The sequence below is a fragment of the Grammomys surdaster genome, unplaced genomic scaffold, assembly GCF_004785775.1.
Source record: "Grammomys surdaster isolate TR1022 unplaced genomic scaffold, NIH_TR_1.0 142, whole genome shotgun sequence".
NCBI lineage: Eukaryota > Metazoa > Chordata > Mammalia > Rodentia > Muridae > Grammomys > Grammomys surdaster.
The window spans coordinates 6,702,641-6,719,348 of NW_021604600.1; the positions used below are offsets into that span (position 1 = coordinate 6,702,641).

At 46.6% G+C, this 16,708-nt stretch overlaps 1 protein-coding gene across 2 annotated transcripts in view; it reads left to right on the forward strand.

The window, feature by feature from the left end:
- Kiaa0556 (KIAA0556 ortholog) overlaps window positions 1-16,708 on the forward strand; it is a 167,406-nt gene that overhangs the window by 115,186 nt on the left and 35,512 nt on the right. For both annotated transcript variants that reach the window (XM_028764277.1, XM_028764280.1), the window contains exon 14: window positions 7,113-7,250. In XM_028764277.1, coding sequence (XP_028620110.1) covers window positions 7,113-7,250 — 138 coding nt within the window. The remainder of the gene's footprint in view (window positions 1-7,112; window positions 7,251-16,708) is intronic.

Sequence of the window (16,708 nt, forward strand, 5' to 3'; positions counted from 1 at the left end):
TCTCTCCATCCCTGTCCCTTCTGTGTCCACTCTCGTCATCCCTGTCCCTTCTGTGTGCACCCTCTCCATCCCTGGCCTTGGGTGTTGTGTTGCACTCACATTTATATGCCCAGTCCCATGGGTGCCTGATCTTTGCTACCAGCTTCCCACAGCTCATATCTTGTCTCCCCAGGGACTCCTTTGCTTACTTAGTAAATGGTGTCTCCACCCATTAGCTACCCATGCCCACCTCTTACAGGCTTTGAAATTAGGGATTTCCCAAGCCAGTACTTATTTCAAAGAAATTAATTTTCCATTGAATTTCACCAAAATATCCAGAACTAGGTAGTGTATACTCTTTTGTCCTGAGACTATAGTGTGATAGGCTACCCTCTCAGCTAGTTGCTTTCAAGCTCTCCCATGAATCTTATATGTCCACTTCTTAGTGGACCTGACACTGGCCCTTCTCCATCAACCCAGTTTCTCTCAGGTCCCTAGGCCTATGAGTAGGCTTCCTTTCGTATATTCTTTTCTTGTTCTCCACTTCATTCTCTGTGAGTCAGGGCTCTCTAAAGGAACAGAACCCATACCATAGAATGTATATTACAAAGGGATTTATTAGATTTGTTTACACAATGGGCAGGTGTGTGGGGAGGGGGAGTCCAGCAGTGGCCATCTATACTAGAGAGGATAAGACACCAGTAGCTGCTTGGTCCATGTAACTCAATGACACAGTAGTCCCAGTTGGGTGCGGAATGTCTGAAGGATTCCTAGAGATCCCGGGGTCTTCTTCAGTCATGCTGGAAGACTGCAGAAGCTGTGCTCAGTGGAGGATGGAGGCAGCTTCAGGATATGCACTTATCAGCAAAAGCAATCGAGAGCTAATGAGGGAAGCAGGCAGGATGGCCTGATCCTCAGATTCCATTGTATTTTGGGGCTCCACTTTGGGGAGAGTCTTTCTCTTTAGCTAATCCTTCCTGAAGTACTATCACAGAAAAATAACAACAAATAACAGTTGCCTTTTATACCTGGGTGGATGGGCCCAACAGTACCCTGTCTGCCCCCTGCTTCCTTCTCCAGTAGCCCACCTCCATCATCCCCACATCTCTGACATACTGATTCAGATCATCTATGTTTGGATTTCAGCCCAGGTATCACCTTCTCAGCATGGCTTTCTGCTTACCTCGTGGGGAACCCTGCCCCTCCTGCCCAGTCACTGTAGTGTTGTCTTTATTCTCCTCAGAGCCTGTCTCACCAGAACAAGCACTCCTGTAACTTATCTGCCTCCCCCACTTGACTGATAAGCACTTGTCTGTCCTTGGCCACACCATATCCTCAATACATAAAATCACGTACTGCACAGATTTAAACTTTTTATTTGGAAATGATTATAGACCCAGAAAGTTGTAAAATGATGCAGAAAGAAAAACACTATCAATAGAGAAAAATCAATGGAACCAAAGTTGGTTCTTTGAAAGGATCAACAAAATGAAAACCCTTTAGTTAGACAATAAAGGAGAAAGCAAAGGTTTCAATGAATATATAAGGACTATCATACTTACATTATAGAAATAAGGATTATAAGACTGCATGCCAACAAGCTAGATAACCTACGTTAACTATATAAATGTGAAGGAAGGCAAATTACCAAAACTGACTCAAGATGAAATGGAAAATCTAAAAAGACCAATCCAAAGAAAAGAAAGACATTGAACTGATTATTAAAAACCATATGGGAATCCTTGGGTGAAATAGTGCCTCTAGTGGATCCTGGCAGATATTTAAAGAATGAGTGTTTGACAGTCCCTTTAATCTTATAAAATATAGAAGAAGAGGGAGCATATCCCAGTGGATTCTCTAAAGCCATATTCTTGAAACCAACGTAAACATCAGAACAGAAAACTACACACCAGTGAGTACGCAGGAAGATACTCAGCACATACTTTTTGAAACCTCAAATGAAGGCCACCGTGGGACCCAGTCATATCCACTGGGATGGCCAGAAGAAATGACAAATACTGTTGAAAGTGAATAGACCAGCCACTGTGGGGAACAGTGTATCAATTCTTTACAGAGTAAGGAACAGAGCTACTCTGTGGCCTAGAAGTTCCACTCCAAGGTATATAGCCTAGAGATGTGTGCATAAGAAAATAAAAAAGTAATGGAATCTCTTAACAGAAGATGGAAATAACCCAACAACACAGACTGGTGGACAGAAAATTGAAATATGGTGTCACCATACAATAGACTAATACCTAGCTGTGAGAAGGAATGAAGTACTAGTACAGGCTACAACATGCATAGTGAACCTTGAAGTGTTCACCGTGTTTGAGAAAGCCACAGAGTGAATGACCCCATTTACAGGAAACAGTCTAAACAGATCCCCAGAAACAGGAGCAGGGCATGGGAGTGCATGGCTAATGGGTGCTGCGCTCCATAGTGGCAAGTGACGTGTGCTAAGCAAAGATGGTGATGTTAGTTGTGTAGCCTGTGAATGTGCTGAGAAATCATGGATTACACACTTGAAAATTATGAATTTTGTGGAGTATGAGTTATATCTCAAGTAAAGAAAAAGAATACACAGGGATGCTATGTGCTGTTGCCTAGTTTTCCCCAAAAGGTAACAAGCTGTCGCTGTACTATTAGATAGCTCGTGTGTGTGTGTGTGTGTGTGTGTGTGTGTGTGTGTTTCTATGCCATTTTGTCATGTGTGACTTCATGTGATTACCAGCATATAAAGATACGGCACAACTCTCCCCCACCCCCAGGCCTATCCCTAGTACCTGGAGCCACTTGCCTGTTCTCATCTCTAGACGCTGTCATTTCAAGAATGTTGTAAAGGGTTCGTGGTTCAGCTCAGCGGTAGATAGCTTGACTAGCATGTGTGAGACCCTGTATTTGATTCCCAGCACCCAAAAAGATAAAGGGAGGGAGGAAGGAAGGAAGGGAAGGAATAAGGGAGGGAAGGAAGGAGAGAGGGAGGGAGGGAGGGAAGGAGGGAAGGAGGGAGAAAGAGAAAATCAGAAAGAAAGGCTATTTACTACAGTCTGATGCATTTGGAGGTTGGCTGGTTCCCAGGCCAAGTGTCCTTGACATTCTTCCAAATTGTTGGGTATTTTCCTATTGGTAGCTTATTCTTTTGGAAACTACTAGTTTATTAACATGGTATTAGTTACAAGGCAGCTAGCATTTCTCTGCTGGTGCTTGGTGACAGCTCTGGTGCTGCCCGCGGTACCGAGCTCGGGCGTAGGCCTGGGGGATTAAAGAAATACCCAGACTCAGGTCTTCCGTTGTGAGAGAATGTCAATGCCTTTACTGGGCAGGTTCAATATATACACCAAGCCAGGGAAGGAAAAATACAAACTCTAATATAATCATCTAAGGTTTTTGATCTATGTGGTCTAATGGCTTCTTTACACCATTTATTAGCATTTTCGAAAGCTAACTGTTTTACTACAGGCATGGCGGTATCAGCATCCCCAAACAATTTTTCTGCTAACTGGAGTAGTTTATTCACAAATTTTCAAAGGGCTCGAAGGATCCCTGGACCACCTTGGATAGTTGACCTCCAGCTGCCTTATTAGGCAAAGCCTTCCAGGCTCTAACCGCTGCAGTGACAATTTGGGCATAAATGGCAGGGTCATAATGAATCTGCTGATGGAGAGCAGCATATTGTCCTGATCCAGTGAGCATTTCCAAATTTCTCTGGGGCTGCCCTGCCTGTGCATTTAATGTTGCCAAGCTAACACATTGCTCCTGATATTCTCCCCTCCACAGTAAATAGTCTCCCCCACTCAACGTCAGACAGCATAGTTGCTGGCAATCTCCTGGTGTTAAATTAAAGGTGCTATAGGACTCAAGAATTGCCAAAGTAAAGGGTGCCAAGGCCCCATAGGAGGAAACTGCTTCTTTAAGGCTCCTTAATTCCTTAAAAGACAAAGGCACATGCTGCCTAAGCATTTGTCCAGGGCCATTGGGGTGAGGAACTTCCATTACAGGGTAAGCATAGTTGGAACCTGTTTTAGAAAAAATCACCTCCTTCTTAGGGATGGGCTCCGCTACCCACCAATCCTTCAGGGAGCATTCATCATATGCCGGAGGAGCAGTAGCCTCTGGAGAGTCCACAAAAGGGTTTTTACTAGGAGGTCTCTCTCCTTTCCAATCCGTTCCCTTTCGGACCTTGCATTTCTTTAATCTTTCCTTTAAGCTATTTCCTTTTCTAAAGTTTCTTCCTCATCCTCAGAACTGGAGCTATTCTTCACCTCATACAAGGATTCCTTACCTGCATCATCCTGTGCCACTACTTGTAGGCCCAAACTCGGTACCTCGGGCAGCGCCAGAGCTGTCACTTGGTTCTGTCTTTAATTAGTGATGGGACAAAAAACCACCTTTGGCTTTGTAGTTAGTCATCACATAGAGAGAATTCTTCTCCTGGGCCTCCATGCAGCTAGCCCAAGCTGGAGAGGGGTACTGAAGCTTCTAGAAGCAGCCTTTAGCCCATGCTGGTGTTGAAGTCATGGTGTAAATACTCCATTTCCTTGTCTTGTGGCTAGAATCATTCCCAGATATGTCCACACTGGCTCCCTGTTTCCATGGTGGCCTTATACTCCAGGTCCCTGCAGGAATGGCTAGCTTACTCACATACCCTTCATGAGCAGCCTGCCTTCCCTCTTGACCTAGGCTTCTAGCACTGTCTTTTAAACAAGCCACTTGCCAAGAGCTTCTTGCCTCAGGGTCTGCTGTTAGAATGCAGGTTGAAACAGAGTGTAGTCATGCTCTGTCTGGTCCAATAAATGCTTATGATAATCACTGATAGCAAACCCTCCCTCCAATATGTAGGCTATGGGTGTCCTAAGGCAGACCAGAGGCCAAGATGCACTGTGGTCTTCTATCCACAGGGAGGCACAGCAGTCCACTTGCCCCAGGGTTCCACAGGGCCTCTCGCTGGAGCATGGCTAGGGGCTGCCATGATGCAGGGTAGGTACTGCACATGTTCTGCTGGCCTGGCACTGGGGTTTGTCAGGACTTGTCTGTCAGCTCCTGGCTTCCTACCAGGCCTTCACACAGATTCTGTCTAAACAGGAAATACCAGAAGGCCTGGCCACTAATGAGCCAATGAGTTAGCCTCAGGTTAATGCACTGGGGTTTCAAATGATACAGTGCCCCGTAAGTTCTCCTGCCTTTCCTTCTGCTGACAGAAATGAGAAGGGAAATCAATTCCTGCTCCCTTTCTGCCAGTGCCAGGCTGCCACAGAGGGAGGGGTGAGCTTACCTGCTGCATTTTGAGATGAGGTCTCTGAACCCCACAAAGCTGCTAGGAACACAAAGTTCTAGCACAGCCAAGGTCCCTTGAACCCACAAAGCTGTTTCTTCTCTACCAAAAGCACCATCATCAGGAGACAAGCCCTACCTGTTCTTGCAGCTGGAGCCAGGCTTTGGAACCAGAGTCCATCAACCTTCTTCCCCTGCTGCCCAGCGAGAGGCATATTCTTGGTGATAAGAGTCTTTTAAGATATTCTCAGTACCAGGTGATGGCTGTTTAGAGTAAAATGTCTATCCCATTCCCCAGTATTCCAAAGCCAAGATGTCTGTGGGACGAGGAAGGACCTAGGAGGGATGTGAGAGTGGGGCAGAGAGTAGTGATTGATTAGTGGAGACTGAGATGCTCAGGAGGGCAGCCTAGCTTAGGCAATACTGAACCCCAGGTCCAGCTGTGTGGGACCTAAGTACCAAGCATTCTGAGTCAGTAGAGAATCCAGAAACTAGACTCTTAAGGGCAAGCCACCCCATTTCTCATTTCTGGCAATGAATTGGTCCTTCTTATCTTTCCTTTCCAATGTCTCTTAAAGCAAACAGATACCTTTTAACCAGATGCAAAGTAGTTCCTTCTGTAAAGCTGAAATTAGGTCAGATGCTGGGAACTCCATGTCACTTAGCCACTAGGTTAGTCTCCGCCAAGAAGCTGGGCCTAATGCTGGGATTCGGAAATGAGTGAGACTAGGGGTCCCTTCCAGAGCACAGCTGAACTGATGTGACAGACACCCAGACAGTCCACACCGACCTCAGGTACTACAGGGGACTGAGGCTGCCCAGAGGAGAGGCCAGGGTCACCATAGAAAGGGAATAAGGAGCCATGTGACATCTTGTTGAACTTCTCAGGGTGGAAAGTGTTTGGAGCATGGTGGGAGCAGAGGCCTCAGCCAGGCAGTGCCTAGCCAGCTGCCAGGGGTGTGTGTTCAGGAGCAGTTCTGCTTTAACGGTTTCTTTTGTTTTAATTACATTCATTGTATGTGTTTGTTGGGGGGGGGGAGCAGTTAGAGGAATAGTTCTTAAAAGCTGGTTCGTTCTTCTCACCTTGTGGGTCCCAGGGATCAGACTCAGCTTGACAGCCTTGGTAACAAATGCCTTTACCCACTGAGCCATCTCACTGGCCCAGCTGCAGCTTCTGTCCCTGTAGAATGTAGAAATATCCTGGGAGGTGACTGGAGCAGAAAGTCCCCTGATTTGGCTTTACTCATATGCCACCAAAGCTCTCCCATGGGAAATGGTGTTGGTGAGGACAAAAATGCCAGCAAGCATCTGACCCTGGTACCCTGTGTCCTCAAGGGCTGCCCCCTGCCTCCCACAGGAAATACAAACAGAAGCCCCTGCACTTGGAAACCCTGAAAGGAGCAGCCTGCTCCATGCCACGGCCCTGTTCCAGCACATAGTTCAGACAGTTCTTTTTCTCCTCTATTCTCAAATTTGAAAAATTCTGTAGGATTTGACAAAAGAAAATCAGAGGCTCTGCTTGCCAGGTTAATCAAACCGCGCCAGCAGAGGCCCTCTCTGGTCTCTCCTGGCATCTCTCCCCACACCCAGTGCCCGCCTCAAAGCCCATTAAGCTGATTAAACTAAAGCCTACTGCATTCTGAGTTCCATCTGGCCAGCAGCTTTTTGTGGGGACAGTGTTGTTGGCACTATGAAGTGCAACTGGAAAGGGGTGAGAGCAGAGGGCAGTACTTACTATGGAGATAAGGTGGCCCTGCCCAGGCCTTGGATGTCTGTTGGTTTTAATTAGCCAGAGTCACTGGCCTTTTACCCTGAAGACAGGCAGACATGTCCCTAATAGTTCCCATCCCTTGGTGTTTCAGAGCAAGAAGGACATCCCTGTGTGGACCTGCCCCTTCCACCCACCGCTTCAGCTCTATTTTATTATTCACAACATGCGACAGCTTCGTGACTTCGGTCTGACCACGATCAAGGTTCGGAATTACTGGACAGCAGATGGGGTAAGTAGCAGGTCTGCCTCCTCACAGTTCAACTGGTGGTGCACACACTTAGCAAATTGCTGGTGGCTTAATTTCTAAATGAGTCCAACAGGAATCTCCCTGAGAGCCACCAGCAGCAGAATATGTGGCTCCTAAGGTTTAAGAAGTGACCATGATGATGCTCTATCTCATGTCATTCTAAGAAGATGAGCCTATGTACTCAGACTCCAGGCCCATTCATTTAGCCACTGTATCTAGCTAATGTGCAGTGACAGAGCTTGGAAAGCTTGCTAGAAAGCAGACTTTGTTGTTGTTGTTGTTGTTGTTGTTGTTGTTGTTGTTGTTTGAGTCAGGCAGGGTCTCTCTATGTAGCCCTGGCTGTCCTAAAACTCTATGTAGACCAGGCTGACCTCAAACTCACAGACATCCTCCTGCCTCTGCCCTCTGAGTACTGGACTAAAGATGCTCATACCATACATGGCAGAAAGCAGATTCTTATTGGTAATTTGGTAGGTGGGATAGGGAATCTGTGTGTCAGACCAGGCTCAGGTATACCAGGACCCAGAGGATTGGAACTAGCTCTTCATGGCTACTTTTCACCTTGGCTGCAGGCACATTTGGTTACGGAGTCCATCCTTGCTCAGTACCTTACACTGCCCTGCCCTCATCCTTCCTTCTCCAGCCTGTCCTTCATGAGTTGATCTGCTTTATTTCTTCACCTATGTGGACACCAGGGGCTGTCATCCTCTTGATATGTTCTGAGGAGACAGACACAAAAGGCACAGACTGCCCTGGAGGCAACGTGCTGAGCTGCTGATAGACATGGTATAGACAAATCATGCAGTATGCTGAAGCCCTGAGCAAGGTGAGGCAGGCACCAGGTGTCTTATGTGGAGGTGCCAGAGGACCCCCATAGGCACAGAGTCAGCAAGAAGGGGCAGGGCGCTGTCAGTCTGCCCTGTTTCTCTCTTCAGTAGACACAGGGTCAAGAATGGTCATGCCTCATGCAAGACATGAGGGACCTAAGCAAAGGAAAGATGGTGAGTGGAAGCTGACCCCAGCCTCCATCTTGCTAAAAAGACACTATGGAGCTGTGGGATCGGCAGCCAATTGTAAATCTGTAGCCAGAGAGAGAAGACACAGCTTCAGTGAATGGCCTCAGTGGAGGAGACCCAGGCCATATTCTTGGCACTTCTAATCATTCCCCGAGCTTGGAAACTGGTGTGGGATGGTTTGACTTTATTTGTTCCTTCATTTGTTTGTTTATTTATTGAGTTCAGGATGACCTGGAATTTACCCAGTAGCCAAATCTGTCCTTGAACTCTTAATCCTCCTGCCTTAGCTCTCCAGTCTGTCTCAAGCAGCCCTTAGGGAAGCCCTGTCATACTCTCTTCTGCTTCAAACCCTAGAGCCTCCCTTTGACCCAGAGGATCAAGGTCAAGCTGCCAGTGTGACATCTGAGCCTCCTAATGTTCCTGCTCCAGTCTCTGTCTCCCCAGCAGTGCCTCCCCTTGCTCATGGCAGGCATCCTGCGTGCTGGCTGCTGTGGTCACACCCTTGTCCCTGCCAACCTCCCCATCTCACTCAGCTCCAGATGCTTGTCCTGCAGATTTCTCAAAAACGCAGGTGATGCTTTCTCCAAGGATGTGCCCCAGCCCTTGAGCCACTTCTGGGCCTTGTGAAGTTCCCCTGTACCCCTCAATAGATTGTGGGTGCAAAGACAGTAGGGTCAGAGGTCTCTACCACTCATCTATGCCAGGAGATGAGCAGTTGACAGATGGGTGAATGAATGAATGAATGAATGTGTGAGTTTGCTTTTCTGTAGCCCATGAGAGCTGTGTTGCCCTTTCTTATACCCAGGTTGAGAAGGACTTGAGAGTTGAAGCAAATCTGACAGTCCTTCAGAAGAATTCTTAACACCATCACCCTCTTCTCTTCTCCCCCACTAGTTCTTCACACAACCATCCTCCACCTATGGCTAGTACATGTCCTCGGCACCCACCAAGTGCTGGACACCACAGGCCTGGAGACCCCAGGTAGATATAGTCCCTGTAGCTCTACTCATGGGCCCTACTGCCCAGATCAGTAAAAGGAAACTCCCTTTGCTTCCTGTCTTTTGAGGTCTTTCTTTCTCAATAAATTCCTAAAGTATAAATGTGAGAAAAGTAAGTATCTGGGTTATCTAAGGAGGACTCCAAGGGCCTGTAACTGGTGAGCTCCATTCCTCCCTGGCCATCTCTTAAGTGCTCAGAAACCCATGACCATGCTTCTGAGGGTCCCAGGTTTGTTGGTATTTTCCTGCAAGTGTTCCCCACATCTTATTCTAGAATGGGAAGTGCGCTGTTGCAACTTGCCCAAGCCCATGGCCCATGGCTCGCCATGGTTTAGAGCATGTTTTATACACTGGACCACCATGCTGAGAAGCTGTGTGCCTCAGCCAAGACAGGCCCTTGTTTACCTGTACTTGGCCTTCCTGGGACATGCAGAATATTAAAAGGGCTCAGGGTTCTCTGAGTCAGGAGAGCATTGGAGGCTTACCGTGGGTGGGAACGCGGGGTTCTGACACCCAGGGCAGAGCATGGAGCGACATTGCAGAACACTGCTTACATGACATACAACCATCTGTTGCCAGAACTTACCAGGGGCAAAAAAACCCAAACAAATGCAGCTGTAGCTTGGTCGATTTAATATTCTCCAGAGAACGCTATTGCTGTGTGTTTTGGAGGAGATAAAATGGGAGTTTATAGGGAATATAGCTTAGCCTGCAGACACAGCTTGTTAATGCAGTGTTTTGTGTACAGGAGTCTGAGGAAGGAAAGTTAAGTGGGAGTACGGGGGACAAGGCTGGCTCGGAACAAGGAGAGTTTTAGAGAAAGGGGATTCCTTTTGATGGGAATGTGCTACCTATTACATCCTTGGGTTAATATTTACAAGCCCCTTTCCTCTCGTTAGATTGCATTGTGAGTGTGCGCTGCTCTGAGAAGGACTTAGTAGGGAGGAACAGGAGGCCACACTTCACAGCACACAGAAGATGGCACAGCCATGTCTGCTGTGACGTAACAGCTGTCATTTGTTCACTACTCTAAAGTCAGGCCTGTGAGAGGCACATGCACGTGAGAATGAGTAAATGAACGTGAGAAGTAGCTTATCTGACCACCAGCCATCCTATAGCTGGTAACAGTACTCCCTGTCTTTATGATGAAGAAGCTGAGTTTGCAAAAGTAAGACTCATACCACAGATGGTCTGGGTATTTTTTGTCAGCTTATTGAAAGTGGATGCCTGGGGTGATACTCTGAGAACCTTCCTCTGGTTCACCCGGGTCCACTGTGATTGATTGGCAATGTCTGCTTAGGGCAGGAGGAGGATAGGATAACATGTCTGCTACATCTTTTTCTGTTCCACACACATAGAAGAGTTAGCCAGCTGAAAGGTACAAGGGACTGGGCTGGCTACGGAGTATGAGAGTCAGGTGGGTTTCCTTAGCAAAGTGACAGTTGTGGCAGAGAGGGAGCCAGCAGTCTCTATAGTAGATGATGGTGTGTCTGCTGTGGTTTGGAAATAGTTTCCATCTGATGGGAAGTTTAGAACACTTCCTGGAGAAAGGTCATCTATAGGTTCATGTTTTGAATGCCTGTTTCTGTGTGGGGGGGTAGACTTTGGGGAGTTCCAGAGTCTTTAAGAAGAAAGACCTGGCTGATGGAAGTAGGTCACTAGGAGAAGAACCTTGAAGATTAGCCCAGTTGTAGTTCTAGACTCTGCTTCAAATCTGTTGTAATGAACTCTGCCAACTCTTCTTACTGTAGTGAACTGAGCCCTCTGAGCCTGTAAGCAAAATAACCTTTTTTTTTCCATAAGCAGTTTCTGTCAAATGATTTGTCATAGTTATGAGAAAAGTGACTCAGTGCCCTCTAAGGGGTGGCTTGTTCTCGTGAGTCCCTGTGTGAGTCCCTGTGCTGGCTCTCAGGTCATGGCTGCTTTAAAGAGAATAAGCTCTCTGAACTCTTTGGCTATCTGTCCTCTATGTGATCTCCCACTCCAATGCACCCGTGCTGGGATGCTTGGTTTCTGAGGCCTCTGCAAAAACTGAGCTGATGCTAGTACCTTGCCCTTGGACCTCTAGAACTGTGAGTTACATAAACTTCTTTTCTTGATAAAGTTACACAGCCTTAGGTAACTCGATATTATAATAGAAAACAGGCAAATGCACTATCAGAAACAGACTTCCACTGACTCCCCATGCTCCGTTTTCCTTTATAACAGTCTTGAGTTATCTGTGCCATCCTTGTTAAGCACACTGCCATCCTCACTCTTAGTACCAAATATGAGTCACCTCCAGCCTAGACATTGCAGGGTGTGAAATGTGGTCAGAAGGCCTGAGAAACTGCACTTCAAAGATAATTTAAATTCCATTTTAAATAGCTATGTGCAAGGTGGTGACTGTACAATGGGTTGCACAGGTTCTAGTGCTCAGACTATAAGGAGCAAATAGATATGGCCCTGTGTGCATATCCCTGCGCCTTCTGAAAGGAATGCAAAGGTAAAACAAGAATATAGGTTAGTGTGAGAGTTCAGTGCTAAGTGTTGTGAAGACATTGGGCTAGGGAAATTACTTGGCTACTGTTCTAATGCTGTGACAAAACACTATGGTCAAGGCAACTTATAAAAGGAAGTGCTTCATTCAAAAGGAAGAGCATATGGTTTCAAGAGGCATGATGGCAGAGCAAAGGCATGTATGTCTGAGAGCTCACATCTTGAGCCACAACCAGGAAGCAGAAAGGTACACTGGGAATGGCTCCAGTCTTTTGAAATGTCAAAGCCTATCCTAAGTGACACACCTCCTCCAACAAGGACACACCTCCTAATCCTTCCCAAACAGTTCCACCAGTTGAGACCCAAATATTCAAGCATACAAGTCTATGAAGGCCATTTTCATTCAAACTGTCATAAAGAGTTAGGGAGAGGAGGAAGAGCCATGGGAAGGATATTCTTGGTAGGGGCATAGCAAGAGGAAATCCAAGGGTAGGAACATGCTTAGCAACTACTAGGGCAGAAGTGGCCAGAATCTGATAGACATAGACAATCAAAGGGAGGCCCTAAAGGAAGACAGAACCAGGTCTTTGTGGCCCTGAATGGTTGGGCCTTATTGGTAAGAGAACAGAGGTGTGGTTAGAACAAGAGCCCCTGTTAGAACCTTCCCACAAGAGAGCAGTCTACAATGCCTTAGTTTTGTTATTTGATGATGCCAATCTTCAGATCTATACTCGTAATGTCATAAATGTTGTTCTGAACACATGCAGAATGCTCAGATAATTCCTGGCTTCCTACCTCCATGCAGATACCAGCCGTAGAATCACTGAAATATTCTTAATAGGAGATAGTTTGACCAAAGGATCTAAAAGGCCACCATGGCTGCTATCTGAGGGATGCTGAGGGCAGGAGGACCCAGGCAATAGCCACAAGGCCTTGCCTAGCTAAGAACAGCATAGCTTGAGCACAAACAGCCATTCTTGAGTGTTCCTGGCTCCTCCAATGATAACAGGTGCACTGGTCACTATTTTTCTGGAAGAGATTCAAGTGATGCCAGTGTGGAGACTGTTGAGTGTCAACACAAGAACATCCCCACCCTGCCACTCCTGGTCTATCCAAGAGCATCTGAACATGAGCCTTAACTATGGCCCTTTTCAATTCATGAACACTTTAGGGCCCCTGGACACTCAAGTGTATGTTTATTTCTAATAACCCAAATGTCCAACATCATGAGGCCTGACAGTAATTATTTTGCTCTAATCGCCATTCGTTATTTTTTCATTAATTAATTTATCTATTTACTTCCCCATCACACCCCCCTCTCTTCCCAGTCCTCCCATCACATAATCCGTCCTTCCCTCACCCCTCCCCTTCACCTCTGAGAAAGGGGAGGCTCCCCTCTGGGTACTAACCTATCCTGGCATCTCTAGTCACTGCAGGACTAGGCTCATCCTCTCCCACTGAGGCCATACAGGGCAACCCACTTAAGGGAACAGGATCCACAGGCAGGCAGCAGAGTCAGGGGAAGCCCCTGCTCCAGTTGGGGGACCTGCATGAAGACCAAGCTGCACATCTGCTATATATGTGGAGGTGGGGCCTCTGGGAGGTTAGTTGACTCTGTTGGTTTTCACCTATCCCCTCTGGGTTCCTCAATCCTTACCATTCCAAATTTAAACAGCCCAATTTACCTCAAAATGTTTTTTCTTTAAAAAAAAAAAACAGTTTAAAATTTGATTCTGATCATAGCAAACATTTAGTTAGCTGAGATAGGTAACCTGGTGGCATTAAGTAAGGCACTTGGTCAGCAGGGGATTGATCATTAACATAAGGCTGAGATGTTGACCTCAGAGGCAGGCGGGGCCTAGGCCAAACTTTGCTAGCAGGACAGGTACAAACTTAGGATGACTGAGGCCCATGATCTTAGTCAAGAGCAGGCTGTGCTATGCAGGGCAGCTGTGTAGCAGGGCAGCTGTGAGGCAGGGTGAATCAGTAGCTGAGTCTGGATAGAGAGTCTCAGGAGCAGGGCTATGGTGTCAGCTAGGATTGTCTCGGTAGCCACATTAAGTGACTCAGAGCTGAGTAGAGTAGCATATGCCTATAATCCTAGCACTTGGGATTCTGAAGCAGGAGACTTGAGAGTTCAAGACTTGCCTGGATTATGTAGAGACCCTGTCTCATAAATACCAACACCACCAAACTTGATTGATCACAAAAGAGAACTCCTTGGTTTTTATGACAGAAGAGTCTAGGCCAGTGGTTCTCAAACTGTGGGCCACAACCCCCCGCCCCAAGGTTGCATATCAGATGTTTACATTACTATTGATAACAGTAGCAAAATTACAGTTATAAAGTAGCAACAAAATAATTTTGATTGGGGCCACCACAGCATGAAGGCCTGTATGAAAGGGCCACAGCATTAAGAAGGTTGAGAACCACCAGCCTAGGTGCTGGTTTCAGATGTGGCAGAATCCAGGAATTTCTGTTGTGTCACCAAGAATCTACCTCCCTCTGACAGTTATCTTTACTGCCTTCTTAATGGCTTCATCTTCAGACCCCAAATGACTTCCTCTGGTGACATCGGGCCTGCTCTTGATTTAAGCAGTCCCTGTAGAAAGACACTCTTTTTAGGAAGATCAGAGGTGACCACTTGCCTAGCCATGGGGTTGGATCTGCACTGTCCACATAAAGAGATGAGGGGAACCACATGACCACTCACCTTTGCTGAGTAGTAGGTGTGTTCATTAGAAGAGGCAGGGCAGTTATCCACTCCAGGCTAGGAGGAAAGTGGCCTTGGCAAGTTCAATGAGTTATCTAGGCTGTAATGATGCTCATAATGCGTTAAACAGGATTTATCATCTCCGTGTGTCTGGTTCTTAAGAACTGGAAAGAAGAAAGAGAGGGAAAATGAGAGCTGGGAAAAGGACCGTGTGGCAGCCATGGGGCTTAAGTGTGTCACTTGAGGCAGCACAATAAAAGTACCACCACATCATTAAATAAAGAACAGGAACAGGAGAGTATACTTAGCGCTTGCACACAAGTGCATACTCACAAATGGTTCTAGGTGAAGCAGTCAGAAGCATGGGATTTCTGAACATGGTGAAGAAGGAAGAGCCCCGACTGAAGCACTGGTAACTGGGCATGGTGCAGAGGCTGAGTTTTACAGCAGGAAATTTTCCCCTACATCCATAAAGGCATCCTTCTTCTAGAACTTTGTTGAGGAGATGCTAAAGGGTGCTCACCTGCAAGCCCCCAGCCCCAAGGCTCTGTGGTGCCAGTATGGATCTCACACATCTTCCCAGTGAGATTTGACAATATTTGTGTGGCCCAGCTACATAACAATGGACTTGTCTACCTACAGTTTCCCATTCCAGAATCCAACCAGCAGCATAAAAAACAGTCAAGAAAAACAATCTCTGCAGTATATCTTTTTATCTTATTCCTCCCTAAACAATGTAGCATAACAATTTCCATAGCATTTACATTGTATTAGGCTCTATAAGTCACTTAGAGATGGTTTGGAGGAAGTAGGAGGCTATATGTAGGTTATGTGCAAATTAGCAATGTTTTATATACAGAACTACAGTATGAGACAATGCTGGTACCCACAGGGATCCTGCAATAAATCCCCCACAGATGCTGAGAGATAGCTATAGGTAGAACAAAATCTGGAAGGGGGTGTGTACACACACACACACACACACACACACACACACACACACTGCAAGGTGCCCAAGAAAGACCATTACCTCTAAGGAGCAGGAGATGGTATGTGGGGACTTAATTAGGAGACTGGGGGCTCAGAGTTCCACCCACATGAATAATTCAGTCTGGGCCAGCCACAGCCAGGATTAAGCTCTAGCTAGACAAGAGGGAGGAGGGAAAGCTTTAATGCTTTCTTGCAGGGTGTCCAGGACTGTGGGACAGTGCAGACTTTTGTTTCTGTTCCATACTCAGATATTCCTCATCAAATCTGCCCACAGATACAATAATGTGTACTGGAAATATTTGAAATCCAAGCTGCAGGCCAGGCAGGGGCCTTCCCTTCTCGACAGCTACAACCAGCTCAAGAATTCCCTCTGCTACACAGAACTCACTCTTCCCTTACTTCTCTTACCTGCCTTCCTATCTGCCACAGTCATAATTTTTGAGGTAATGCTGAGCAGTAAACATATACGGTCCAGTGGGGCTCTTGACTGTTCACATAAGGGGAGCAGACACGTTTTGGGGCTCAGACATCTCATTAGGAGAGCTAGGTTGCCCATCCACCACTGTCTGAATAGGAAGCCCAGCTATATCCTGCCACCTCTTTAAATGAGTGTTTCTGTCTCGCCAGATGTTTCCATAGTGGTAATTTTCAGAACTGCTCATTGAAAGCTGCCCGTGCCATCCTCCTCCAGGAGCTGTTTCCTGATTAATTCACACCACACACTTGCTCTGTGCCTCCACTAAACAGAGTGCACATCCATATAAACATGTAAAAGCGTGCTTTGAACATCGACTTTTCTGACAGCCAGCAAATAGTAGCCTGCCATCCCACAATTGGATGATTGAAGCTGAGTTCCTGTGGAGGGATTCGGGCTTGATGGCTCTCCTTCTGAATTGTTCTGCAAACCTGTCTCTGGTGATCTAGGAATTTAGTTAGAGCATGCAGATTTAGCTTGCAGGGAAGCTAAGGCTTGGGGATTGAAGGTAGATGAATAGGATAGCCCTGGGGCCTCAGAGCCCACACATACCAAACACAGATCAGAAGCCAAAGCAAATCAGGAGTGGCCTGGGGTGGGGAATGGAGAGGTAGCCACAGGCTGCCATCTTTTTTCCTCTTTGGTTTTAGGAGAATGTCCAGGCTAGTCACATGTCAATTCCCTCAGAATGGCCAAGATCCTACTATGTGCTGTATCCTCAGGCAGTTGTGGAGGACCTCTTCTGACTTGGAGCTTCACTCGGTTAGGAG